General features: G+C 43.2%; 1 protein-coding gene across 1 annotated transcript; it reads right to left on the bottom strand.

Annotated features, from left to right (window-relative positions):
- Positions 1-9: 9 nt before the first annotated feature.
- FKBP4 (FKBP prolyl isomerase 4) lies at positions 10-26,454 on the bottom strand. Its single transcript, XM_082257213.1, has 10 exons — positions 26,316-26,454; positions 15,384-15,528; positions 10,285-10,427; positions 10,078-10,198; positions 8,300-8,456; positions 5,446-5,536; positions 4,793-4,876; positions 3,935-4,120; positions 1,482-1,721; positions 10-647 (listed from the first exon to the last, which is right to left on the bottom strand). The coding sequence occupies exons 1-10, from the start codon at positions 26,409-26,411 to the stop codon at positions 525-527; spliced, it is 1,386 nt and encodes a 461-aa protein (XP_082113339.1). The 5' UTR covers positions 26,412-26,454; the 3' UTR covers positions 10-524.
- Between the last annotated feature and the right edge of the window lie 1,542 nt (positions 26,455-27,996).

Below are 27,996 nucleotides of genomic sequence, written 5' to 3'. Positions count from 1 at the left end.
ATCACCAAATAAGCACCAATAATACCTTTAATTATTATTTACAGGAGATGAACACAGTGGAACAAACATTACAAAGATGAACAAAAATAAAATAAACAAAAACTGCAGCAGATAAGAAGGGGCAGAGAATAAGCACCTAAACCAGTCTGACATGGAAATTGTGATTTAAGAGCTGAACCAAGCAAGACCCACAGGAGGGGTGTATTGACAAGGTGACTCCTCAAAACCATTAGTGTGAATAAGAGAGTGCAGGTAAACAGTTTCCCATCGGTGGCCAATCAGATGAAAGGATCTCACTTGTGCTCTTTCCTGATAGGCTGATGGGATATAAACTCCTGAGATAGAATGAGTGAACAGGTTGGAATGAAGAGAGATTGTACAGCGGCTATGGGTGTACTGGCGTGTGGAAAGTTTGTACAGACAACCGCATCCCCACCCTCCTCTCATAACAAATCTTCGAAACCCCTACCCTACTGGTGCAGAGACGGACTGATTTGTATAAAAAGGGACTCGCTCAGTTGCTCCTATGCTTCACTGATTTCGGCATCTGTGGCTCCGTTGTGCTGAGGCTCTTCTGTGGATGTTACGTCGCTCATCTCTACATCAGTGGTGGCCAGGGTCTGCTCTTTGGAAGCTTTAGAAGACTCCTAGAACAAGGAATTCATGAAAATTTCACATAACCTGGCACTACCTCAAAATTAAAAATACTTCTATGCACAGGAAAATTAAGTATTTTAAATGCAGTCCTCCCTTTTCTATAACAAATGTTTAAATCGAGTTGCAATGGGACTGTGAACTTCTTATGGAATTGACACTTTGGGAAGCCCCCTTACTCCTTGAAAATCATAGCCCTTTCCTCTTCTGGGAGTATTTAATTACTGTCTGTGTTGGCCCAGCTCCTCTTTCCTTTCCCAAGCTACATACCCTTTTAAGTAGCTGCCAGGGCAGGGATAAAGACTAGACTATAGCAGTTGTGGAAAAAAAAGTTCCATGGCATTGCAAGCCTGACAGTCATAGGCATGATGGCATTTGTGAATCTGTATGGGAGTGGCTTTATAATTATCAATCAGCTGCTGCACCTGCAGAGTTCTAATGAGGAAGGTTGAAGGGTCTGCATCCCTTTAGACATGATTTCACTTTGGGAGTATCTCACCAAATATGACATTTTTGTTGCGGGGGATGCCAAAAATCTGACCTCTATCTTAGGCAGACTTCTGGGAAAATCAGTAAGCCAATCACACAAGCCAGAAATGACATTACTGGGGCCATTCTGTACACTGGGGGCGTATCTTTGTACAGAAGGCCTCCAGGTAGCCATATTGCATTGCATTTTACAGCGGTGCAGATTAAAAAGGAACGGTTATTTCTAATAACATTCAATTGCACCATGTCACAATTGTATATGCAAAAGGAATGCTTTTTAATTTTACATTTTCACTGATTAGACACTGGCACTCCAACCACAATACCCGCTCTCTCACCTTTTCCTCTTTGTCTGCCAGCCTCTGGAACATGTTGGCATAGATCTTCTTTTCCCGCTGGTGTTGCTCATGGATACGCTGCTGGCACTTGGCGATCTGCGTTCGTGCTGCCTTGTTATTGGGGTAAAGCTGGATCACCTTAGTGAAATCATCCCTTGCCAGCTCGTATTCATTTACTCCCATGTAGGATTCGCCCCGGCGGAACAATCCTTTCTCGTTGTTGGGTTCGAATTCTAGTGCCTGCAGGGGAGACAATTATTATTAAAGCTGAACTCCAGCCTTCCCTTTACTCTTGCACAGTTGTACAGGCTCCTGTAATGAAATAGCTTACTTTGATTTTACTGTACACTGATCTTCTCACAATATGCATTTAAAAATGCAGCAAGTCAGATAGAGTCTGCCTTAATCATGCCTGGAGGATGTCCAGTACCATATAGCTCCTACTGCTCCCCCCCACCCCCCAACTGTCCCTGGTCCACCCCTTTCATTCATTCCTTCTCCTGCCCAGGACTACACGTCCCATGAGGCATTGCTCCTCACACATTCACAAGCTCTCCGGCACTTACTGACATGTATGGACAGTGCACTGAGTTGTATGTGTGCTACACTGCATTTGCTGATATGTAAACAAATAATGCATTCTTGTATACAGGCCAACTAATTGGCTGATCAAGTAATCAATAATGAAAATAGATGACAACTATTTTTATAATCAATTATAATTGATTATGTCTTTTTTTTTTTTCAGCCCTAATGAAAATGAAAAGGTTTAATTTAATTAGCAATTTGATAAGGGGGAGGCGCGTTAAGATATATTTTCTCATGTTAAAGTGTTACTAAAGTCTACATTTTTTTATACTTACCTGCTCAGAGCAGCCCCGATCCTCCTCTTCTCGGGTCGCCGGTGGTGATCTTGGCTCCTCCTTCTCTTTGTGTCCCAAGAGCAAGCAGTTTGTTATGGGGACAAATGGTGCATGCTCGCTCCCAACCACTGTATCTATAGAGCCGTGCTCCATAGACTTACACAGCGAGACTTAGGCCCGCCCCCCTCTTCCTCTTCACTGCATCTGATTGACAGCAGCAAGAGCCAAGAGCCCCTGCTGCTCCTCTAATGCTCATCCCCTTCTCACAGGGAAGGGGAACACAGGGAAACTGAAAACGTTTTTTATCTTAATGTAAGCAATGCATTAAGGTAAAAAGAACGTGTTTTGGTTTAGTATGACTTTAAGTCCATGCATGCTAGGTAATGTGTCAGTGTAACACTTCTAGGTATTTATTACTTCCCATCACAGAGATCACAGTACTCCATCTGACAATGCCTTCATCTGTTTTTTATTCCAGAAGGTTGGAGTAATCTTTGCTCAGGCATCATTCGTGGTCACCATTTACTTCAAGGACCAAGATGTAAGCTCAGAGATGACACAATCATGTGAAACCTGGTGCCTGTGCAGTTCTTGCTCTGTGTTCACAAATATCTGACAGATCAGTTCCTGCAGTAGCCTCTTACCTTGTGACTTACTCACAAGGAAAGCAGGAGGAAGCTGAGGAAATGCTTCCTCCTGCTTGCAGCAGACCAATGATATAATGTAATCATAGGCAAAGCCACTGGATTGGAGCTCAAGGATGGCTTTTAATTAATAAAAATTGAGCCTATTTGGAAGCTTTACTGATGCCATGTATTGTGACAAGTTTATGACTTGTAGAGCTTCTGAAAGGTCCACTTCAATGCTGATTTTCAAAACATGCACTCTTCAGGCAATTCACAGCATAGCAGTAAGCCATGCTGGTTGAAAGCTGAAAAGTGCCTTCAAGCACTCCCTCTGCTGTTTACATGTGGTATACAGTATTTGAAATATTTATTATTATTATTATTCAGGAGTTATATAGCGCTGACAGTTTGCACAGTGCTTTATTACATGAGGGCAGACAGTACAGTTACAATACAATTCAATACAGGAGGAATCAGAAGGCCCTGCTCATTAGAGCTTACAATCTAGAAGAGAGAGTCAAGCGATACAAAAAGTTAATAAATATTGGGGATGATCTGATGGAGAAAATAAAAGTAAAGTACAGTTGTTAGGTAGGGGCATAATAGTTTTCTTTGAAAAAGAGGGTTTTCAGGGATCGTCTAAAAGCAAATGGAGTAGGAGATAGTCGGACAGATTGGGATAGGGAGTTCCAGAGGTTAGGAGAGGCTCAGGAGAAGTCCTGGAGGCGAGCATGGGAGGAGATGTTGAGGGAGATAGAGAGCAGGAGGTCTTGGGAGGAATAAAGAGAACAATTCGGTTGGTATTTTGAGACCAGGTTAGTGATGTAGCTGGAGGCAGAGTTGTGGATTGCTTTGTAAGTTGTTGTTAGTATTTTGGATTTAATTTGTTGGATGAGTGGAAGCCAGTGGAGAGACTGACAGACAAGAGTAGCAGAATAATTTAAATTAATTGCACTGTACTCACCTTGTTACAATGTTCCAGAGCATGTCTGTACTCTGCCAGCTTCAGGTAACAGGCGGCCAGATTTAGGAATGCCGCCAAAAGCAGGGATTTGGATTTTCCGCTTTCTTCATCTGACAATCCACTCTCGTGTTCCAGCCACTGGACAATCTTCTTGTACTGGATGACAGCTTGGCGGAACTTCCCTACCTGAGATGGAGTAATAAAAAGTACATGAACAACATTTTATTTGTACATTGCATTAGGCAAAACAAAGAAGGTTTTCATGGTTGGCATGGTAGTACTGAGTCAACACACCTAACACCCAAAAGATTTCCTTGCAGAGAAAGTCTACAGCTTGTAATTCCATTTTTTTTTTTTTTTTTAACGGAACTCCAACTCCCATCAAAGGGACTGTTGCATTTGTAATTACCTCTGTGTATACATAGGTGGTCTTTTACTCAATATTATTGCATTTCTAGTTATTATTATTATACAGGATTTATATAGCACCAACAGTTTGCGCAGTGCTTTACAATTTGAGGGAAGACAATACAGTTAAGAACAGGAGGAACTAGAGGGCCCTGCTCGTTAGAGCTTACAATCTAGAAGAGCACACCTTAAATATTATTGCTGAATCAGCCCGATATAGGCTGCTAAAAATTCCATGGCAGCCACTCGTGATCAAATACCAATACATTTGGTCATGTGATCTCTGCTTTACAGTAAATTACCTAAATTCGTGTTCACTGAAAATATAGTACATCGCTTGTGAAAAAGCTACTAATATAGTTTATGATTTTATATGAAAGTGGTCTCATAGCTTTATAAAACTTGTGACACTGGACCCTTACTGAAAAAAGTGTTATTTTTGACACCTACCTTGAAATATTGTGTTCCTCTTTCCTTGACCAGAACTCCCTGCTCCAACTTTTCATCAGTATTCATCTCCCATGATTCCTTGGCCTGATTGGGAAACAAAATAGCAATATAACATCAATTTCTTACAATGCTCTCTGTAAGACTGACAGCAAGCAAAGCCCAGGAACAACCCCCAACCCCAACATGCATCGCCCAGGGATAACTCTTTCCTTGCCGACATGACCTGGGCACAACACTTCGCTAACATTTGCTCTCTGAGGACAACACCCCCAAGCACAACACTCCACCCCCCCACTCAACGCACCACTGCCTTAGAGAAAGACACACAGCACACACCACCTGAGGAAGACACTCAATGAGCACACATCAACACTTCCCTAGCACGCACCGCTCAGGAAAAAAAAAAAAAAAAAAACACTCCCTGGGACGCTCAACAACAGTCAACCAGCAAGCACTGCCCAAAGACAACATTCCCATAGTGCATACCGTGCAGGAACAACTTCTGAGAACAGCACTTACCCAACATGCACCAGCCGAGGACAATACTCAACTAGCACACACATTACCATTAACCAAAACTACGCACTGCTCGAGAAAAACACTCCCCCAGCATACCCGACAACATTCCCCCAGCGCCCGAGGACAACACTCACCTTCTCGAAGCTCTTTAGTTTGACTTCGTATTTCAGTTCTGCATTGGGTGGGATCTGAAATGGCTCATAGCCTGCGCTGTCAAAACCATATCTGTAATAGAATGATGCAACGATCAGTGAAACAATTCTGCGCGCGAGCACGGAGGGACGGGGTTCCACAAGATGGATAATGTTCAGAACAGTAACTAGAATAATGTGCCTTACAGGGCACCTTTTTTTCCAAATAGAACAAACCACTCTATGGACATGAATTACATTATTATTTACAGCCTTGAATCTGTCTTACCTCCCAGAGCAGAAATACTGTTCAGGAGGGGAAGAGAAAGGAAAGGGGGGGGGGGGGGGGTTGAAGTCTAATTCCAGTTTAACCATAGCTTATAGGAACCATATATAAAACCATATTTAAAAAATGTCCCCGTCTCGCTACCTCTCCTGTCTACCCTACGTAAAAAGAAGATGTGTATACACAGATACCTTTTTATTGCCCACTCCAGTCACATGATCCCCTGTGTCAGTGAGCAGCTGGCTACGGGGTCACGTGACTGGATCAGAGCGGGCTTAAAGTAGGTATACAGATTTTTTTTTCTATAGGGTAGACAGGATAGGTAGAAGAAGGTGAAGGGGGCATTTTTAAGAATAGTTAGGCAGGAATTCCACTTTTACCCCTTCATGCCTACGTCTTAAAAGTTAAAATCAGTATTTTTTGCTAGAAAATTACTTAGAAATTAACTTAGAAAATTACATTATTATATATATATATATATATATATATATATATATATATATATATATATATATATATAAATAGATCATTTTTTTTCTTCTTTAGCAGAGACCCTAGAAACCCCAGATTTTATGTTACACGTAATTTGCGCAGCGATCTTTCAAATGCTATTTTTTTTGGAAGAAATACACTTTCATGAATAAAAAAAAAAAAACGAAAATAGTAACGTTAGCCCAAATTTTTTGTATAATGTGAAACATGATGTTATGCCAGGTAAACAGATACCGAACATTTTAATGCTTTAAAATTGTGCACACTCGTGGAATGGTGACAAACTATGGCACTTAAAAATCTCCATAGGTGACAATTTAAAAAATTTTAATGGTTACCTGTTTAGAGTTACAGAGGAGGTCTTGTGCTAGGATTATTGCTCTTGCTCGAACGATCGCAGCGATATCTCAGGTGTGGTTTTAACACTGTTTACATATGCGAATACGACTTACGTATGCATTTGCTTCTGCATGCGAGCACGGAGGGACAGAGTGCTTTTTTTACACTGTCCCTTTGAAAAAAATTTTTTTTTGAATAGTAAATATGAGATGTAAAAATGTAAACCACTTGTGACAGTAATAGGCAGTGACAGGTACTCTTTATGGAGGGATCTGGGGTCTAAAGACCACAAACTCCTCCTCTGCACTTAAAAGCATTCAAAACTCCCAAGTTTGCCTGTTTTGAATACTGTAATTTTTTAAAAAAAAATCTGGCGCCTTTAAGGCTTCAAAAACCTAAGCCACTTTGTTTGGGTCTTCGGCCAGCCGGCGGATGGGAGACTTGGGGGGGGGGGGGGGGGGGGGAGTGAAAGGAGGGAGGGGTGGGAAAGACACACATCCCCTCCCTCTCCTTTTAATAACAACCGAGCGGGTGCTCAGCCGCATCGTTTGTGATTACAGGAAAGCTCTAAACAACGGTACCAGGGTGATGCCTCTAGCTGCAGGCATCACCCCGGTACAACAACCTGAAGCCGAGGCCGCATATTTGTGTTCCGCCGGCATGAAAGGTGTTAAATAAAGAGGAATATAAAAGGTAAGATGTCTTTACAGTGAAGCAAAAATAAATGCTATCCTGGTTGAACTGCCTGCTCACCAACATGCAGAAAAACTGTAAGCATAGTGCAGTTCTCAGTTATAAAAGTAAAAAGTGGTAACCTGAACATAATGAAACCTGGAACTTTGTCGAAAACACCAAATCCACACCGCTACCCTGCGCAAGGCAACCTTAGGTGCCTAAAATTTATTTTAAAGTGGTTGTAAACCCCAGACATGAAATATAAATAAAGAATATCCCTCTATAGTGTGTGCTGGTTTTCATCCAGAGCACTAAGTGTAATTTCTGTCCACTGCTTCCTTCCTCTGCTATAAGCATAAGTTTTCCTGACAATAAGAGAAAAATAGTGACAGGGGAGGGAGCTCCAGCTGATTGACAGCCTCAACTCTGTTCCTGTGGGCTGTGTGAAGGGGATGTGTCCCTTCCCTCAAATCAGCTCTCAGAGCTCTCATCACTGATTTAAATTCAGCTCTCCGCCCCCTGCTTTTCAGAGCTGAGAGATTCAGTGTAAATTCTGCACTTTGAAGGAATGTTGGGGGAAAGGCAGCTGTAGATAAACGTGTACAATTGATATAGGAGGAATTGTTTAATCTCTGTGTATCACCTGAGGCCAGTCACTTCACTTGGTATATGTGAGGATTTACAAACACTCTTGTTCTGGGGCTTGGTGATTGGCTGCTTGCTAATTTGTGGGGAGACAGTTCGACACATGCTCCCTAGTACCAGGAAATGCAGGGATTTTCACAAATTGCCAGCACCAAAAGGTACATATAGGCTCTGGAGTGTGTAGTGCAGGGTGGACGGGTTTGGGATTCAAAGACAGATTTGCTTTTTTTGTTCAATACAATGAAGAATATATTGTACAACTTCACAGATAAAGTAACGGGTTGCTGGCTATATTCTAATGCCTCAATCACTGACAAGACCTTCAGATCAGGGCAATTGGTGCCACAGGGTTTAATCGAGAACCTAGTAGGACACAGTCCATATTAACCACAACCACCACACACGGGACATTCAGCTCACTTTGGTTTCAGGTAGAGCACAGCTTCCTCTCCTTTCTCCATCTGGTGCAGTGCAGTCTCCACTCCCGGGGGGATCCCAAGGTTCTCTCCCTCCCCAACTTCAAACTGCAACTCCCGATCATCAAACACACGCTCATTGTGAATTCCTTGGAGCCTCACTGTATTAAAATAGCAGAGAAACAGATTACTCTATGGTCCTCAAATAGACACTAAACTCTGTTATAGATACTTCTAATATGCCTATGCTATGAACAACTCCCAACAAAAACAGATATTTCAGTTTCATTTGGGCAATGGTAAAGTCACCAGACATGTATACATTCAGCTTCTAAGAACTTTTAAGGTCTGAAGCCAATGATTGGGGGGTGGGAGTATTGATTAGAAACTTTTAAATGTAATTGAAAAGTACAACTGTCTTTTACCTTCCAAACTTTAACCACCTAAAGATTTTAAATGCAAGAGATATGTCCTTGAAAATCAGAGATTTTAGGACACATCTCTTTTTTCCAGCTATTCTCCCCCCTCACACCACTTTCCCACCACAAATAGACAGCTGGTAATTGCGTTGTATTACACAGCAAGGGCAACTGTCAAAATGCAGTCGCTCATGTGTAAAATGACACTTGTAGATAGCTTGCAATGGTCATTGAGTAAATACAATGAATCACTGTTTTGTTTAGTAGTATTTGCTATTTCATTCATATCTGGAATGGCATTTCTTTTGATTTTCATATACCATCACTACTGGTTGTAAACCTCAGACATGAAATATGGACAAAGCATTTCCCTCTATAGTGTGTACTTGTCCCAATTAGAAACAATAAGTGTCATTTCTGTCTGCTGCTTCATTCCTCTGCTATCAGCATGAATCACTTCTAACAAGTTTTCCTGACACCAGGAGAACAAAGGTGACAGGGGAGAGATCTCCAGTTGATTGACAGCCTCAGCTCTGTTCCTGTGATCTGTGTGTGGGGTGGGGGTGTCTCTTCCCTCCAATCAGCTCTCAGAACTCTCCTCACTGAGCTCAGCAGAGTGTAACTTTAGCTCTCCGCCCCCTGTTTTCTGACAGCTCAGAAAAGCTTGAAAAATTCTGGACTTTGAACGAATGTAGAGAAGAGAAGACTGAGGATAAACAGGTACAACTTATGTAGAAGGATTTATTTAATCTCGGTATCTCACCTGAGGGCAGTCATTTCACTGGGGATATGTGATGCTTTACAACTACTTTCAGGGCATGGTAAACATTTCTACCTGCACCTTGTGTTTTTCACCTGCATAAGATGTGCATTTATCATGTAGTTTCATGTGGTCCTTTGTTGCCCAATACAGTCTATAGTAGAGCAAATCTTCACATTCCTGTGTCAGTAGTTTCAGCTTGGGTTTAAACATGAGGCATGCGGAATGGCACTGCACAGGTTAATGCATAACCTTTGTCTGTTGTGCGAGATCTGACCTTTCCTTGTAAATATAGCTTTACATATATTTTTTTGTCCATATCCCTATATCTATATTCCCTACAAAATATAATATTTGCAATGGAATATTTCCTAAAGAAAGCCCAGTATTTTTCTTTCTTTCTCAAAAAAAAAAAAAAAATGTATGCGTTACTTTGTTATGGTAAGTAATGTCAAATTATTGTCAAATAAAAAAGCCTATAGTGGAAAAAGAAAATTTGCTGTTTATAAGGTTTGCACAGGTTTAGGGCTGAATGGATTAAAAAAGGCTACGTGGACAACGCAACATGACATTTCCCCTTAGGCAGGATCACCCATCACTTACATTCCACCACGGAGCCCTCGTTGGGTTTGGAATACCCCTCACCCTTCACTCGAATTCTACGAATAATCCCTCCATCTTCTTCTGTTGACAGATCTTCACCTTGGAAGTCAAAAAGCTCAATCTAGAGGCAAATAAATTTATACAGAATATGAATATAAAAACGTATTAAACGTTCACTGACAGAAGAACTTGAGATGTCTCACGTACCTCAAAGATGAGTGTAGCATTTGGTGGAATTTTGGGAGGACTCCCTGATGCTCCATAGGCATACTCTGGCTTACAGGTAACCTGACAGATCTCTCCAACTTTCATGGTGGCCACGGCGATGTCCCACGCTTTAATCACCTGACCTGTAAGGAGAAGATATGAACTTACAGCTATAGATCATCATTACTGAATGACCAGATACTGAAAGCAAAATACCATATCATCATAATACCATTGTTTTATACCGATGACTTCCCTCACTTCCTGTTCCAGAGAACCCAGGGAAAAAAATAAAACTAAGGCCCCTTTCACACTAGTGCGTCTTCAAAGTCGCGCGATTTTCCGCGATTTTGACTGGGCTTGAATGTCTTTGGCCTCAAAATCGTGCCAAAGTAGTGCAGGGACTACTTTGAAGTCAGTGCGACTTCAAGTCGCGCTGATATGAATGGGGCTCATTGAAAATAATGCAAAACAACTTGTCATGCGATTTTGCGGCTCAAAATCGCGGGACAATTCGCACTAGTGTGAAAGGGGCCTAATGCAGCCACCACATCAAAAGATTTGGCAAGCACTGAAACTGCATGTGCATCCCCCCCCCCCCCATCCTCACAAAAAAAGGGGATGTGCAAATATTAACTTTTATAAAACAGGGTCAAGCTTGTGCACAGTCCTCCACATGAGCATGCTTGGTCTTTGTATTAGACAAGTGGGGGCATCACTTGTTCTCTAACACTTGGCAGTCCTGCAATGTTGATGAGCTGTTGTGGCAGATAGAGGTAGCAGGGGAAGCAAGGAAAAAATACTAAATTATCTGCCAGAGGAGACTTCTATCAAGTGCACTACCTGTTACCTTGCCCAGTCCCAGCAAAGTACTGGTTCTTTTTAACTCACTAACATCAAACCAAAAATGGAAAGATCAGTTTTGAATGGACAGACCTATAGCCAATATAGGACACAGAAAGCAAAGAAATAAACAGTTATACCAGAGCCACAATTTATGGTGGGCATCCTGGTACTTGGAGTTCCAGATTTTTTTTTTTTTAAGAACAAACTCACACACACATATAATTTTATCATAATACAACAATTTTTTTTTTTTACCTTGTGGATTCAATATTTAAGTGACTACTAACCAGCCTCGGGAGTTGGTATCACCATGCAGACTGATTATTGCTAATCTGTCCAATCATCTAATGGCAACCTTTGGTGGATGAAGACAGATGTACAGACCTCTTTATAGTGGGCAAATCAAAAACAATCCCATCATACAGTATATGGCCTCATACACACTATGAAATCTCAAAATGCCAGAAAGGAAAGCTTGAATTAGCTCGAGCTAAAAACGCAAGTTTTTCCTGTGTTTGTATCGCGCTTTAATATTTATAAGCATTTACTTTCACAAACACTCCCCTCAGCTAATCTTTCACTCCCAAATGAGCCGTAAAAGATTATATTTATATATATATATATATATATATATATATATATATATATATATATACATATATACATATATACATATATACATATACACACACACACATATAATATATATATATATATATATATATATATATATATATATATATATACATATATACATATACACACACACACATATTATATATATATATATATATATATATATATATATATATATATATATATATATATATATATATATATATATATATATATATATATATATATATATATATATATATATATACACACACACACACACACACACACACACACACGTGGATAAAAAAAATGTATTTAAAAATCCGATTTTTTGGATTTTTCGCAAATTTAATAAAATACTATTGGAGTAAAAAAATCTATCTAAAGATAGGTTTTCTATTTAGGATACATTATACATTTTGTTTATTCAGCATAAAATGGAGCATTATATATTTACATTTTTGGTAAACTCATTGAATAAATTCCAAGCTCTGCAAGCTGAGATAACATGCACTGCATTGATGCATTCACGCAATTTCACACTAACTACCAGCAAGAATGAGTTTTACATTTAACCACTTAACCCCCTTCCTGACCAGGCCCTATTTTGCGATTCGGCACTGCGTGATTTTAAACGGACAATTTTGCGGTCGTGCGACCCTGTACCCAAATTAAATTGACATCCTTTTTTTCCCACAAACAGAGCTTTCTTTCGGTGGTATTTGATCACCTGTGAGATTTTTACTTTTTGCGCTATAAACAAAAAAAGAGCGACAATTTTGAAAAAATAACAATATTTTTCACATTTTTTTTTTATATGAAATTCCCCCCCCCAAAAAATGTAAAAAAATCAAAAATTTTTAACATTTTAGGCCAATTTGTTTTCTGCTACATATGTTTGGTAAAAAAAAAAAAAAAAATTATTTTGATTGGTTTGCGCAAAAGTTATTGCGTTTACTAACTAAGGGAAAGATTTTTGTAATTTTTATTGTTTTTTTTTTTTTTAACGAGTAATGGCGGCGATCTGAGATTTTTTTTTTTGCTGGACTACGACATTGCGGCGGACAGGTTGGACCCTTGACTGACATTTTTGACACTTTTGGGGGTACCAGTGACATTACTACAGTAATCAGTGCTATACATATGCACTGTTACTGTAAAAATTACACAGGCAGGGAAGGGGTTAACTTTATTAGAGATGCAGGGGTTAAATGTGTCCCTAGGGGCGTGCTTCTAACTATAAAGGGGTGTGGCTTTTCATGTAACTACAGGACATACGATCCTACATAGCAGGATCGTATGATCTCTGCAGTTAGATCAGGGAGAATGACAGGTGGCTTTGTTTACATTAGCCGCCTGCCTTTCTCTCTCTCCAGCGGGAGATCGCGAGTGACCGGCGGACATCGGTGCCGCGGTCACTCGCGCTGGAATGTCCGCGAACGAGCGGGGGGCGGGAGCACGCCTCGGCCTGCGCGCGCTCGCCCCCTAGAGGCTCGCAAGCCTGTACGGAGCTGACTGCCGCCGTAAATAGTCGTGCGGCGGTCGGCAAGTGGTTAAAGAGCACCTGTCATTTCTCCCTTCAGTACCTGTCATTTCAGATCCATCATCGCAGCGCCTGCTAGCAGGCATCCACTCACCTGCTCCTGCCACGTCCCTCACATCGTTGTGTCACTGCGGCATCACCAGCAGTCCCATTAAAGTGAATGGGGCTGTCAGTGAGTCAACAGCAGGGCAGGGGAGGTCATGACAGTTGCTCTTTAACCACCTCAATACTGGGCACTTAAACCCCCTTCCTTCCCAGACCAATTTTCAGCTTTTAGCGCTGTTGCATTTTGAATGACAATTGCGCTGTCATGCAACACTGTACCTAAACCAAATTTGTGTCATTTTTTCCCCACAAATAGAGCTTTCTTTTGGTGGTATTTGATCACCGCCAGGTTTTTTCTTTTTTGGTGCACAAATAAAAAAAGACCGAAAAGTTTGAAAAAAAAAAAACAAAGTTTTTTTGTTTAGGTTATAAAATTTTGTAAATGGATACGTTTTTTCCTGCACTGATGACGCCGCACTGACAGGCGCTGATGAGGAGGCACTGATGGGGTGGCACTGATATGCAGCACTGATGGGCACTGATAGGTAGCACTGATATGTGGCACTGATAGATAGCACTGATATGCAGCATTGGTGGGCACTGATAGGCAGCGCTGATGGACAGTGATAGGCAGCATTGATGGGGACTGATAGGCAGCACTGATGGGGACTGATAGGCAGCACTGATAGATAGCACTGATATGCAGCATTGGTGGGCACTGATAGGCAGCGCTGATGGACAGTGATAGGCAGCACTGATGGGGACTGATAGGCAGCACTGATGGGCACGACTGATCGGCACTGATGGGGGGCACTGATAGGCAGCACTGGTGGGCAATAATGGGCACTGGTGGGCGGCACTGATAGATGGCAATAACGGGCACTGGTGGGCAGCACTGATAGATGGCATTGGTGGGCAGCACTGATAGGGGGGCACCACTGGCAGGCTCTCTGAGCCCTGTTTGCCATCCCTGGTGGCCATCCCTGGTGGTCATCCCTGGTGGCTCTAGTGGCACCCCCTCCCCCCAGGGCTGCACTGGTAATCAATCATCTGATTACCAGCACAGACCCCCCCCCTGTGATCAGTGAGTAATCAGAAATACTCACTGATCACCCCGGCTGCAGAATCGATCCTCTCCTTCTCCTCACACTGACAGGATCTGTCAGGAGGAGAAGAGATCGAAGCCGTTACAACGGCTGTATTGACATTACATGACGGCTGTGATTGGACACAGCCGTCATGTGATCAGGAGGGCCAATCACAGGGCCCTCCTGCCGAGTCTTGTTGCTCTGTGTCCGAGGGACACAGGCACATCAAGATCACGCCGCTGCATGCGCCTGCGGCGGCGCGATCTCTCTCCTTCTGAAGGACGTTCCGGAACGTCCATTCAGAAGGACTAAACTCCCGTCCGGCCGTATATGTACAATGGCCTGGGTGGGAGGTGGTTAAAAAATGATTTAAATTGAGTGGATTCAAGTCAAGCCTATTTACTAGTGATTTAAATCCAATCCGATAGATAGATAGATAGATAGATAGATAGATAGATAGATAGATAGATAGATAGATAGATAGATAGATAGATAGATAGATAGATAGATAGATAGATAGATAGATAGATAGATAGATAGATAGATAGATAGTACTTAAGGTTTACTGGAGGGTATCCAATGAAAAAACAGTGATATCTGACCGCTGCACATGGAAATAACCTAAAAACGTGCAACACACAAAAAAGTTGCGTTTTTAAACATCATTCGTATTTTCAGCTCAAAAGCTCCTCACTTGAACGCGATTTTGGAGGGGGGGTTTTTTTTTTCTGACTGTAAATTCCTCTACCTCTTAACTTCAGAAAACACCTATAGTATGCATGTACACATTAGATAACATGGAGGGGAGTTAACAGAAAGAGAAAAATAAAAGCTCAAATCAAGCTTCTTTGAGCTCCAGTGTGAGGCCTATGATGTACCTCACATGCTGAAGACTATGTACAATTGTTGCATTACCACTAGATGGAGCCGGAGTTCAGACAGCGGCTTGAAGACCATACCTTTCCCCAGGTCAAAGGTGAACTTGTCCTTTCTGTCTCTGCTGGAGTCAAACTTGGTCCCATCAGGCAACCAGCCAGTGTAGTGGACGCTGACCTTATCCCCAATCATAGGATTTTCTGTCCCGCTGCCTTCTTTGTTGATTTGCTGCAGAAAGAAAAACAAGGGTGAAAAAAAAAAAAAAAAATTATCTCTTGTAGTGGGGTTGTGCCCACCTGACATCATGAAGGCCAAAGCAGGGTCCATAGCCCACCACGTGATCATAGGGGAGCTCCACCTGCCAGTGGATCGGGTAAGTAAAACAGTTTCTCCCCCTAGACAAACAAACTATTGACCCTTACAAGAGTCAGCCCAATCCTCCATCAGGACTGAGGGTTCTTGAGAACAGTACTGAGGCAGGGTGCTGTGTCATTTTCAGGAAGTTATGTACAGCACACCGCTGGCCCCTCCCACAAGCTATGATCTGACTTGCACTGCACAGAGAAGCACAGAGACCCAGTGATCACATCACTTAGACTAAAATAAAGGTACGTATTCGAGAAAAGGTTTAATTTTAAAAAATTAGCATTTGTGAAGGGGAAAAAAAGTGGTGGCCAGTGAAGGAAAATATGTAAGTGGATTAAACTTCAACTTTAAAAGAACTTTCTTTTCATCTTTGTGCAGTGTTTGTTCAGAATGCAAGGTACAACAATAAAAAGATGATAGAGATAAGAACACACAAATCTTATGTATAGATCTTCCCCTGTCATCTATCGCAATCATTTATTTTCCAGACAGGTTGCACGAGCTCAGCAGTTTCCTCCGTCTCAGTCACCTGATCTCTTTGGCTCCTCCTCTTAGTTTTACCTAACAATAAGGTCACAGTACAACAGCTTGGGGGTGTGGCCCGTTTTTGGGTGTCACTGCTTATTGTAAGAAGATCTAGAAGCGTCTGCGAAGTCCTAAGAACAGACACACCCACAGATCCCTTCTATTATTTTAATTACACCTATAAAAAAGGGAAAAATGCAAAACATGCCCGACTGCACAGCCTCTTAAAAATCAACGTCAATAGTTTTCCAGATAATAATAATTTAGATTATAGAATGTACAGAATGAGCAAGATCTGAAATTTGATCTTTGTTTAAATCATGGGTGTCCAACCTTTTGGCTTCTCTGGGCCACATTGAGTGTAGAGAAATTTTCTGGGGCCGCATATAAAATATATACTATAGTTAAGGTATATAAGTAATAAAATGCCGCCGTGCCCTTCCCGCACCGTTGCACCCCCCGCACTAATTTAACACAACTAGAGGATGATGAAATAGAATCAGTATACAGAGGTTTACTTCTGAGAGGTATTAAAGTAACACTCCAAATCACCCCCCCCCCCCTCCCCTCCGAGGCAGCCTCTGCCTACCGTTAGTTGGAAGCCGCTGTGGCCGTGCCCCCGAACAGACTTCCTTCCTCCCCAGCAAAAAAAAAAAATTGTCAGGGGGCAGTGGGCCACATTGTCTGGGGTTCCGGGCCGCATGTGGCCCACGGGCCACAGGTTGGACATGCCTGGTTTAAAGGCATAATCGACTTTTGCAAAAATTTAATAAAGGCGCATCAACATTAATAAAATAAAACAAAATGTGCAGATACAAAATTTTTGCACTAAAGCAAGCCAAACAGTGCAACTGTGATCAGGCTCCTGCATCCATCCATCCAACCATCTCGCTCTCTCTCTCTCCCTCTCTTAGACTGGGCATTGTTGTGCACCAGGAGGAACCCATGACCCACCGCACCAGTGTAGGGTCTGACAATGGGTCAAAGGATTTCATCCCAATACCCAATGGCAGTCAGGGTGCCATTGTCTAGCCTATAGAGGTCTATGGGTCCCTCCATGGATATGCCTCCCCAGACCATCACTGACCCACCACCAAACTGGTCATGCTGAACAATTTTACAGGCAGCATAACATTCTCCACGGGTTCTCCAGACCCCTTCACGTCTGTCACATGTGCTCAAGGTGAACCTGCTCTCATCTGTGAAAAGTACAGAGTACCAGTGGTGGAATTGCCAATTCAGGCAACCCTAATGAAATCTGTTTCTGATGGTTTGGTCAGAGATAATCACACCAGTGACCTGCTGGAGGTCATTTTGTAGGGTTCTGGCAGTGCTCATCATGTTTCTCCTTGCACAAAGGAGCAGATACCAGTCCTGCTGAAGGTTAAGGACCTTCTACGGCCCTGTCCAGGTTTCCTAGAATCTCCTCCATGCTCTTTAAACTGTGCTGGGAGACACAGCAAACCTTCTGGCAATGGCACATATTGATGTGCCATCCTGGAGGTGTTGGACTGCCTGTGCAACCTCTATAGGGTCCAGGTATCGCTTCATGCTACCAGTAGTGACACTGACCCTAGCCAAATGCAAAACTTGTGCTAGTACAAAAACATACACTTCATTCAGTTGGGTGGTGCGCTGTGATAAAAGGCAGCATGTCTGCATTTTAGTGCAGCGCTAGGCTGCGTTGCAGTGTGAATGGGACACATAGGAAACAATTGTTTCCTGTGTGTCCATGCGGTAAAATGTCTGTCACTGAATATAGTATGAATTGGTCCTGAATGTGTGGATGCTCACTTACTGTACTGTATCAATAGAGGAGCACCATTATCATCCCAGGTGTGTTAGGACTACAGAACATCTTCATCTTTCCTCTCTAGAACAAAGGAGAGGGGTGTTTGCTGTAGTCCTAACACACTTCCTCCTAACATTGTCTGAGAAACTTTACTGGATTTCTGCACTTACTGAAATTAATTTAACAATACACATTCAACAGTAGGGCTGAAACAACTAATCGATTAATCGATTATAATCGTCAACGAATCGATTATGAAAATAGTTGTCAACTATTTTCGTAAACGATTAATCGTCAGCTGATTAGTTGTCCTTAAGCCCCGGTTCACACTTGTGCGTGTGCGGGGTTCGCATGTAATATCGGAGCGCACTGCTCCGACATTACATGCGATCGGCTGTGCGGTGCGAGTTTAGCCATACAGTTTGTATGGCTAAATTCGCACCGCAGCCGCACCAAACACGCACAGGACCCTTTTTTCTAGCCGCATCAGAATCGGATCGCACAGCGGTTCACACTTGTGCGATCCGATCCTGTGCGAGCTGCACGATCGCACTGCGATATGCGATCAAACTGGGGGTGTCGTTAAGATTACATTGACACCCCCAGCGTATCGCATATGGCAGTGTGAACTGCCGGGGGTGCGTGTGCGATGCGGGAACAGGCTACGAATTCGCAGCCTTCCCGCATCGCATATATGTGAACCGAGCCTCATACAGAATGCATTATTTGTTTACATATCAGAAAATACAGTGCAACACACATACAGCTCAGTAAACCATCCATACATGTCAGTAGATGACAGAGAACTTGTGAATGTGTGAGATGCAATGCCTCATGGGAAATGTAGTCCTGGGCAAGAGAAAGAACCAAGTGATTCTAAAGGCAGAGTTTTTTTTAACCTTGCTATAGGGACACTCTGTACAGTACTATACTTTGCTGCTTCCTATAGGGGCACTTTGAAGGCAGAAGGGGCTGGAAGTGCCATGGGGGGGGGGGGGGCAGAAGAGGAGAATCAGTGCTGCTCTGTGAAAAATCATTACACAGCGAGGATAAGTATTACAAGATTGTTGTTAAAAAGAAAAGAATCCAACGTTTACAATCACTGTAAGGGCTCTGTGCTGGGAAGATCAGCATCTGAACCCAGAGAAGGTGGAGGCCGATAGACTAGAGGTGATATAAGGCATTACAATTACACTTAAAGTAAAAGTTTATTAGTATTGTGCATTATACTGTATTTAAAATTATTATATCCATGGAAAAAAAAAAGTCTCAGCTTTTAGTACTACTTTAATATATAAATGTTATTTTCCCCCCTCCACCCTTCATATACCTTCATGTCTGACTCCCAGTTAAAATATCCCGCATATCCGACTTCTGGGCATATTTTTTTTATATACATACACATGAAAAAAAAAAAAGCATGCTGCTGCTACTAAAGGTCTTCTGCTGCCCATACATGTATTGGATTTTTGGACAAAAATATTTGCATCTATATTTGTTCAAAAATGATTTGTATATTTGTTGAATGGAGGAGTGTTTGAAAATTCCACTTGCTTTTAACAATAAATTTTAAAATGAATAAAACTTCTGAGCAAAAACCACATCCACTATTTGAAGATTTGTTTGATCGAGAAGTTTTCTATTCTGCGCCTTCAAATTTTCCTGCCACTGTGGTTGACACCGGACACCAAATACACTAATGGTTAGAAAAATCGGATGAATGTTTTTAAAAATGTTCTAAAAAAAAAAATGTAGTTTGTGTATTACCAGCATAAGTGACAGCAGGCACAGGGAGCTTGTATCAAACTACCTGCCTATTAATAAGGGAGTCTATCATGATTATATACAAATCCGGTCTGAAAATTTGCAAAACAGTGTTTTAGGTCTTTTAAAAATATTGATTTCGGAGTCTGATATGTACCACATTTAAACCTCTAATAATACATATATCCGTCTCAGAGTGGATTAAATATCCAACTATATAGCTGGATAGTTATATTTACCACTACATATAGATATTCAAGAATATTAACTAAATTATACACTTTTTTTTTTTTTTAGGTTTTTATCCGATTAGTCGATTAATCGACGCAATAATCGGCCAACTAATCGATTAGGAAAATAATCGTTAGTTGCAGCCCTATTCAACAGTATATTTAATACAGCAAAGGCAAGCAAATAAGCGAAGATCTGGTTTTACCAGAATCAACACAGATCAGTGATTTACTCTGCAACCCAAATAGTGTCAGGCAAAGGATTATTCTGGTCATAAAAGATTGAATGAATCCCAGGAGAATATTTTGTATCTGTGTCCTGGACTTCCGTAGGAAGTAGGAATCAATGACCTACCATGCCAAGACAACACTGATGCCTACAACATCATAGAGACCTGCAACTGATTTTTTTCTTTGAATATCACAGACCTATTAAAGTCCAACACCAGGTTCTAACCCCGAAGAATTTCTCTGGCAGTATCTTATTTACAGATGTCCTCAGGCCTGGAACATTCTGTGGTCTCCCCTTTCTCTTCACTGGAGCTGAGCAACAAGTAAGGCTGATGTGATGACATCAGAAATGCTCTCTGCATCTTTACACTATGAATGAAGAGCCCCCGCACTCACAGGGTGGCCTCAGTCTTCCAGTAGGGGGACACAGAGCAATATTCCCGAGGACATCTTGTGGTGAAAAATTATTACTGCAGGGGACAGAGTGTTTATTGCAGCCGCAGCTGCATTTTTTAACCTCCTGGAAAACCCTAATGCTGATCTCCAGCTTTATTTTCACTTTAAAGCCGTATTAAACCCAAAACCAAAAAATGTATTATATTGCAGCTTACCAACCATTCGATGTGGTGGCTACATTAGTTTTCTTTTCTTTGTTTTTCTCTGTTTTCACCTGGTGATGTGGCCAATAACACACCTCCTGTATTAGTGAAATACAACTCTGGATGAATGAGAACAGGAGGCACAGTGGACAGAAGCATTGTCAGTCTGGGGAGGAGGGTAATGGTAAATATATTATCAGATTTAAATACATTACCTACTGAACACAAGCTCCAGCTTGCACTTGACAATCAGTTACAGCAAATAGTTTTGCATGAATAAATAAAAGCTAATCATTTATCCATTCCAGTGTTTAAGTGGTTTGTCTCATCCATGTAAACTGATACATTCTGCTGGAGAGTTTGTCATTTTAAAAAACAGCTGGAGAGTTTGTCATTTTAAACAGCTGGAGAGTTTGTCATTTTAAAAAACCGCTGGAGAATTTGTCATTTTAAAAAACAGCTGGAGAGTTTGTCATTTTAAAAAACAGATTTACTGGCTAGATCACCATATGGAAAAAAAAAGAAAGCTTAAAAAAATAAGCCATCACATCTGAGAATTGGTAAGCTGCAATATAATAAATGTTTGCTTTTGGGTTTAATATGGCTTTTACTAGTTCATTTGGGCCAAACTCGGCCCAAAACAAACAATTTTACACGCCAACAGGAGCGCCCGCTGGACACACAATAGCCTCAGCTACATACAGTCTACAGCACTTTGTTCTGGCTGTGGAACGTTAACATCCCGTTACAGACCCAGAACAACAATGGAGCGGGGCTGAGCAGCACTCAACCATTTGTATGCAGCTTTGTATTCCCTGAATGAATACAAAGCTTCCTCTGATTGGCTGAGGCAGAAAGGCATAGGGCACTAATCACGTGTACCACTTGGTACAGCGTCCAGCCTCATATGTCAGCATGCCATAGATTTTGACAGGCAGCAGGAGTGGAGCTGGGTGCTGTACCTGTGCCTCTGGGATTGGATGCATAGGGGATAAATGCCCAGTGTACATGTGTTCTAGCGCATACTAGAGCTGCACCATTAATCGTTAAAAGAAAAAAAAAAAAAAAAAAAACGGTCTTGATTCAACCACCGCCTCATGATCTTAATCCAGCATTTCCACGATTCAGTGCAGAGCCGTTCCCTGCTCACAGTGGACAGCTGTCAAAGAGAGAGGAAAAAAAAAAAAAAAGAAAACAGCAAGCAAAGTTTATCACAACATAGCTAAGCACTGAGAGATCATTTGGTTCTTTTAGATCGAAGGGATGAACTTCCGTCTGTAAATGAGGGCTATTTAACCACTTAAAGACTAAGGGCTCTTTCACACACTCCGTCCATTGGACAGAGTCCGTTTTTCTCAGCGGGGGATCGAGCCGCCGACCGTTTTTATCAGCGGGGGATCGAGCCGCCGATCCCCCGCTGAACAGCAGGAGGACAGCTGTTTCTCCGCGCTGTGTGCGGAGACACAGCTGACAGTTCCCCATGCATCTGTATGGGGGAAATCGGATGTCAACGGACCGTCAGTCCGTTCTCACCCGATCCCATCCGATCCGATCCGCTGGACGGATGGAAAATAGGGTTTCCATCCGTCCAGATTTGACGGATCGGATGTCAGCGGACATGTCTCCGCTGCCATCCGATGCCCCATAGGAATGCATGGGGGGGTCCGTTCAGATCCACCAAAAAAATGGACAGGCGGATCTGAACGGTCCGCCTGTGTGAAAGGGGCCTAAGCCTTTTCCTGACACTTGTTGCTTACAAGTTAAAATCAGTATTTTTTTGCTAGAAAACAAAAACATTATATTTTTTTTAACAGATACCCTAGAGCAGTGGTCCTCAACTCCGGTCCTCAGGGCCCACTAACAGGCCATATTTTAAGTATTACCTTGGGGAGATGCAGACTAGAGTACTGCAATCACTGAGCAGCAAATTATATCACCTGGGATGTATTTCAGTTATCTTGCAAACCTGGCCTGTTAGTGGGCCCTGAGGACCAGGGTTGAGAACCACTGCCCTAGAGCACAGGTGTCAAACACATGGCCCAAGGGCCAAATGCGGCACCCCAGGCCATTTCAAATGGCCCTCGCACCTCTCCTGCAGTTGCGGCACCCCCCTTGTCTCTGTACCTACCTTGTCTTGGTGGTCAGCAGCAGAGAGGACAGAACTCCTTTGCCAGATCCTGCACTCCTCCTTGCAGCTGCAGAAAGGCTGGTTTTTTGCCCCCCCCCCCCCCCCTTAGCAATCAGCAGCAGAGAGGTGTGCAGAACTCCTCCTACAGATCTCTGTGCAGCTGCAACACCACCTTTACTCTTCCTCCCCTGGTCTCAGCATTCAGCAGACTCTGGAAGCTGCCTCCAGCCCTCCTCTGGTCTTACTCCAGACCCTGCAGTTTCTTCTTCCCAAATCCACACACATCTTCTTCCTGGCAGCAGCACAAGGTAAGGGGGTGCATTGTGATGTAAGAAAGGGTGGGTAACTCTTGACTTCTGATGGCGGGGGATCTTGTCATCTCATGTAAGGGGGCGTGGGGTGCTCTGGACATCTAATATTACAGATATAACTGGCCCTTTGAGGGCAACCATAATGCTGATGTGGCCCACTATGAAATTGAGTTTGACACCCATGCCCTAGAGAATGAAATGGCGGTCATTGCAATATTTATGTCACACTGTATTTGCACAGCTGTCTTTTAAATGCATTTTTCTTTTTTGTTAAGCTGAGAACCATCATCTTTATTTTAAGCAAAAATAATTGTGATTCTCATTTTATCCAGAATCAAACAGCTCTACCTCATACCCACCTATGTAAGAACCCTCAGCTGCCACCCCCTGTCTCCGGAGTGGCACACTAACTTCAGGGCAGGGATGCCACCTGAAGCACAACTCGAAAGGTTCAACTCTACAGCCTCTGAAATAATGTGTGGCCCAGAACTCTGACAATGGCAGCTTCCATCTGAGTCTCCTTAAACAGGTAAACTGCTTTGCGACCAGCTGCATAGTCTCATGCAGTGGTGGCAGGAAGATGAAACGCTGACTGAACCAAAGGAGCTTACAGTCTAATCACCCTGTCAAAGTCATACCCAATGTAAAGTCCTCACCACAGTCATAGCCATGGTAGGCTCTAACTGGTTAAAACCATTACCTTACCAGTACATTACAGAATGTGGGACAAAACGTAAAGACCCAGAGGAAACCCCAAAAAAAACAGGGGGATGATGTAAAAGACCAACCAATAAGCTACCAGGCTGTCACTATAAACTTGTTTGCTTGACGTACTGTACCTATGTAGAATCTTCTAGAACAGTGGTCCTCAACTCCGGTCCTCGGGGCCCACTAACAGGCCAGGTTTGCAAGATAACGAAATTACATCACAGGTAATCTCATTTGCTGCTCAGTGATTGCAGTATTCTAGTCTGCAACTCCCCAATGTAATACCTAAAATCTGGCCTGTTAGTGGGCCCCAAGGACCGGAGTTGAGGACCACTGTTCTAGATGGATCTAGACCCTGGTCAGGCAGTCAGTTTGTCTCCAGCTACTGAGCTACCCAGACCAAAATGTATTGCTGCTCACGCGAAGTGTGAGCATGCTGGTTTTAATCACTCATTCAATGCATACCTGACCCATGTGCAGACCTGAACATCTTTATGGAGGCCTTGGGTAAACCCGCCTCTAATAAGAGACAGATGTAAAAAAAATACTTCAAGAAATAACATTATTTTTGCAATCTCTTCAACAATACACTAGGAATGACAATCATCTAAATCATAATAACCAGCATTTGGATATATTTGGGGTAAAAATAGCATAGTCAGGTATGGTGTATCAGATATCATTCTTTATTTTGGCCACTTTCTGTACCTGTAAGGCCCCTTTCACACAGGCGGACCGTTCTGATCCCCCTGTCCGTTTTTTTGACGGATCTGAAGGGTTCCCCCATGCATCCCTATGGGGCATCAGATGTCAGCGGAGACATGTCCGCTGACATCCGATCCGTCAAATCTGGAGGGATGGAAACCCTATATTCCATCTGTCCAGCGGATCGGATGAGAACGGACCGACAGTCCGTTCCCATCCGATTTCCCCCATAGAGATGCATGGGGAACTGACAGCTGTGGTCCGCACACAGCACGGAGACACAGCTGTCATCCTCCTGCTCAGCGGGGGATTGGCGGATCGATCCCCCGCTGAGAAAAACAGACTCCATCCGACGGACGGAGTGTGTGAAAGGGGCCTTAGTCCTTAAAAGACAAGTATGGACAAAGATTTTCTGCCCACACTTCTGGGTCACTGGTGTCACAGAGCTGCTCCAGGTTTTGGAAGGATCCCGAACATATTGTTGGGATTAACACAGATGACTGATCAGCAGCTGCCTCTGCCTCCAAGTAAGCCACTGGGAACCTGAGCCAGAAGTTCCCGCTCGGCGCTCCAGTGAGTGCTGGAAGAGGAGTGCAGAGAGCGGTGATTGGCAGTCACTGCTCTCTATCCAAAACAGACCAGGAACTGAGTGATCAGCGGTCATGCAATTTCTCAGTTCTCTGCCTTTAGAGCCGGGGTGACAGCTGCAGCAGCATGCAGGTGAGTGAGTATGTTCTTTTTAAAACCCCAAACTTCTCCTTTAAAAAAGGAACTTCAGCCTACCTACCCAAAATTATATTAAAATTATATTTCTATTCCATGGTAATTGTTACGGTGTGGGAAAAAAAAAAAAAAATACTTTTAAGGCCATGGAGTCCAGCGTTGTCCTCCTTCCATCTCAACGTTCTTCTACCCTACTCTGCTCCAGTGGCACCATCTTGGACCAATATCTCACACATGCTCAGACACAACATGGGTCTCTTCCAGGTCTGCATGTGCAAAATGCACTTCTCTTTCTGGTCCTGTAACCAGCTTTCTGTGCACATGAGGTGGGATCTCAGAATTTCACGTATGCAGACATTCCGCTGGCGTGATATGGGCAGATATTGTGCAGGACACGGCGAGGATGTTAAAAACAAAAAATTGAAAGATAAAAAATATCTATTGTTAAAAAAAAAATCTAAACTTTCCAATAGTGCAAGATGGCCGCACATATCTGTTCCAGCCCTAGCAATAAATATTAGCACATCACATAAGAGACTGAACATAACAGTTCCCGATCTGGCAAAACTTACTGGCCCATTGCACAAGGGGCCCCACGTACAGGTTCCAGAGCTGGTGGATTATTGTACCTTGCATTATCTGATCTTTACCTACAATTCATAGTTTCCATACAAGGTCACACACCCTACTGTGCAGCCATTACAATCCATACAGCAAACACATCAGCTAGACGTACAATAATAGAAAATAAAATGTTAACCCCATTTATAAAAACTATGCAAGCACTGGAGTGCTAGCCCACTGGACATCACAAAAGTACCCCTTATTTTTTTTTTTTTTTTAGTAATCTGCCTCAATACCTGCACTTTACAGATCATGCTCAAGCACGGTACATGCAATCATACACAAGGCAAGGGTCAGTCAATGCTTTACCTTTAGCACACCATGATCTCCCTTTGGGCTGATGTCTATCGCCTCCATGGAGATCTCCTGGGGTCCCTGATCTATCTTCATCTCCTCCGCTGTCATTGTGATCTCCTACAAGTTAGTCTGAGCTGCTGATATTTGAGAGTACTCTCTGGGGTTCTCCAGGTGAAGCAGGTTCTGGATCTGTAAATTAAACTGTCTTCCAGCTCTGGGTGTCAAGGTGCTGGAGGTTCAGGATCTGTGGGTGCAGCAGATTCTCAGCTGTAGATCTCTGGGTGCAGATCTCTCCCAGCTCTGGCTCTGTGGGTGCAGATGTACGCCAGCTCTGGATGTGTGGGTGCAGCAGGATCTCAGCTCTGGATGTGTGGGTGCAGATGTCCCCCAGCTCTGGCTCTGTGGGTGCAGCAGGGTCTCAGCTCTGGCTCTGTGGGTGCAGCAGGGTCTCAGCTCTGGATGTGTGGGTGCAGCAGGGTCTCAGCTCTGGATGTGTGGGTGCAGCAGGGTCTCAGCTCTGGATGTGTGGGTGCAGCAGAGTCTCAGCTCTGGATGTGTGGGTGCAGCAGGGTCTCAGCTCTGGATGTGTGGGTGCAGCAGAGTCTCAGCTCTGGATGTGTGGGTGCAGCAGGGTCTCAGCTCTGGATGTGTGGGTGCAGCAGGGTCTCAGCTCTGGATGTGTGGGTGCAGCAGGGTCTCAGCTCTGGATGTGTGGGTGCAGCAGGGTCTCAGCTCTGGATGTGTGGGTGCAGATGTCCCCCAGCTCTGGATGTGTGGGTGCAGCAGGGTCTCAGCTCTGGATGTGTGGGTGCAGCAGAGTCTCAGCTCTGGATGTGTGGGTGCAGCAGGGTCTCAGCTCTGGATGTGTGGGTGCAGCAGGGTCTCAGCTCTGGATGTGTGGGTGCAGCAGGGTCTCAGCTCTGGATGTGTGGGTGCAGCAGGGTCTCAGCTCTGGATGTGTGGGTGCAGATGTCCCCCAGCTCTGGATGTGTGGGTGCAGATGTTCCCCAGCTCTGGATGTGTGGGTGCAGATGTTCCCCCAGCTCTGGATGTGTGGGTGCAGCAGGGTCTCGGCTCTGTGGGTGCAGCAGGATCTCAGCTCTGGCTCTGTGGGTGCAGCAGTATGTCAGCAGAGCAGGTCAGGCTGCAGCACAATCGTACAGTGCTGTCCATGCACAGATCTGGCTGGGAGTTCTGTAGGCCGGAGAGGCTCTGCCAGCTCTGAGCCCCGCCCCCCTGCACTTGTCAGCTCTAGGAGGAGGAAACTTCCTGGAGATACTAGAAGTTTCTAATAAGAAGAGGAGTCACCCTGTAACTGAACATCAACAATGGGAAGATGTTGGAAGGAGGGGGTGGAGCTTAGTACAGCTCGACAGACAGTGACAGCGATACACGGAGCATAGCCACTGATTGTTACATACAAAACCCTTTCTCCATATACAAAATACAGTGTCCAGCTTCCATCTACTGAGTGTAATACACAGAGAATACCCACTGATTGTAATATACAGTATTCTACCTACGAGGCTGAAGTTGGTTTCTTATTCGTCCAGTTTCTTATTCACTGAAGTTGGTTTCTTATTCGGCAGTTTCTTATACATTACTATGACAAATAAACCTTTCTTCCTCTTATTCCTCTGCAGTAAATCTGTTTTTTCTACATAAATGTTAAATATTATTTGTGAACAATCAG

This window comes from Pelophylax lessonae (genome assembly GCF_965119305.1).
Source record: "Pelophylax lessonae genome assembly, chromosome: 4".
Lineage (NCBI taxonomy): Eukaryota > Metazoa > Chordata > Amphibia > Anura > Ranidae > Pelophylax > Pelophylax lessonae.
This window is presented reverse-complemented; position numbering and strand designations above follow the sequence as displayed.

Bases quoted from the DNA above. Each gene is read 5' to 3' on its own strand.
- FKBP4 (XM_082257213.1), bottom strand. From the start codon at position 26,411: ATGACAGCGGAGGAGATGAAGATAGATCAGGGACCCCAGGAGATCTCC. The intron at 15,529-26,315 runs GTAAAGCATTGA...TTCTTTCTGCAG, and splicing joins GAGATCATGGTGTGCTAAAG to CAAATCAACAAAGAAGGCAG. The intron at 1,722-3,934 runs GTGAGTACAGTG...TCTCCCCTGCAG, and splicing joins CTCTGGAACATTGTAACAAG to GCACTAGAATTCGAACCCAA.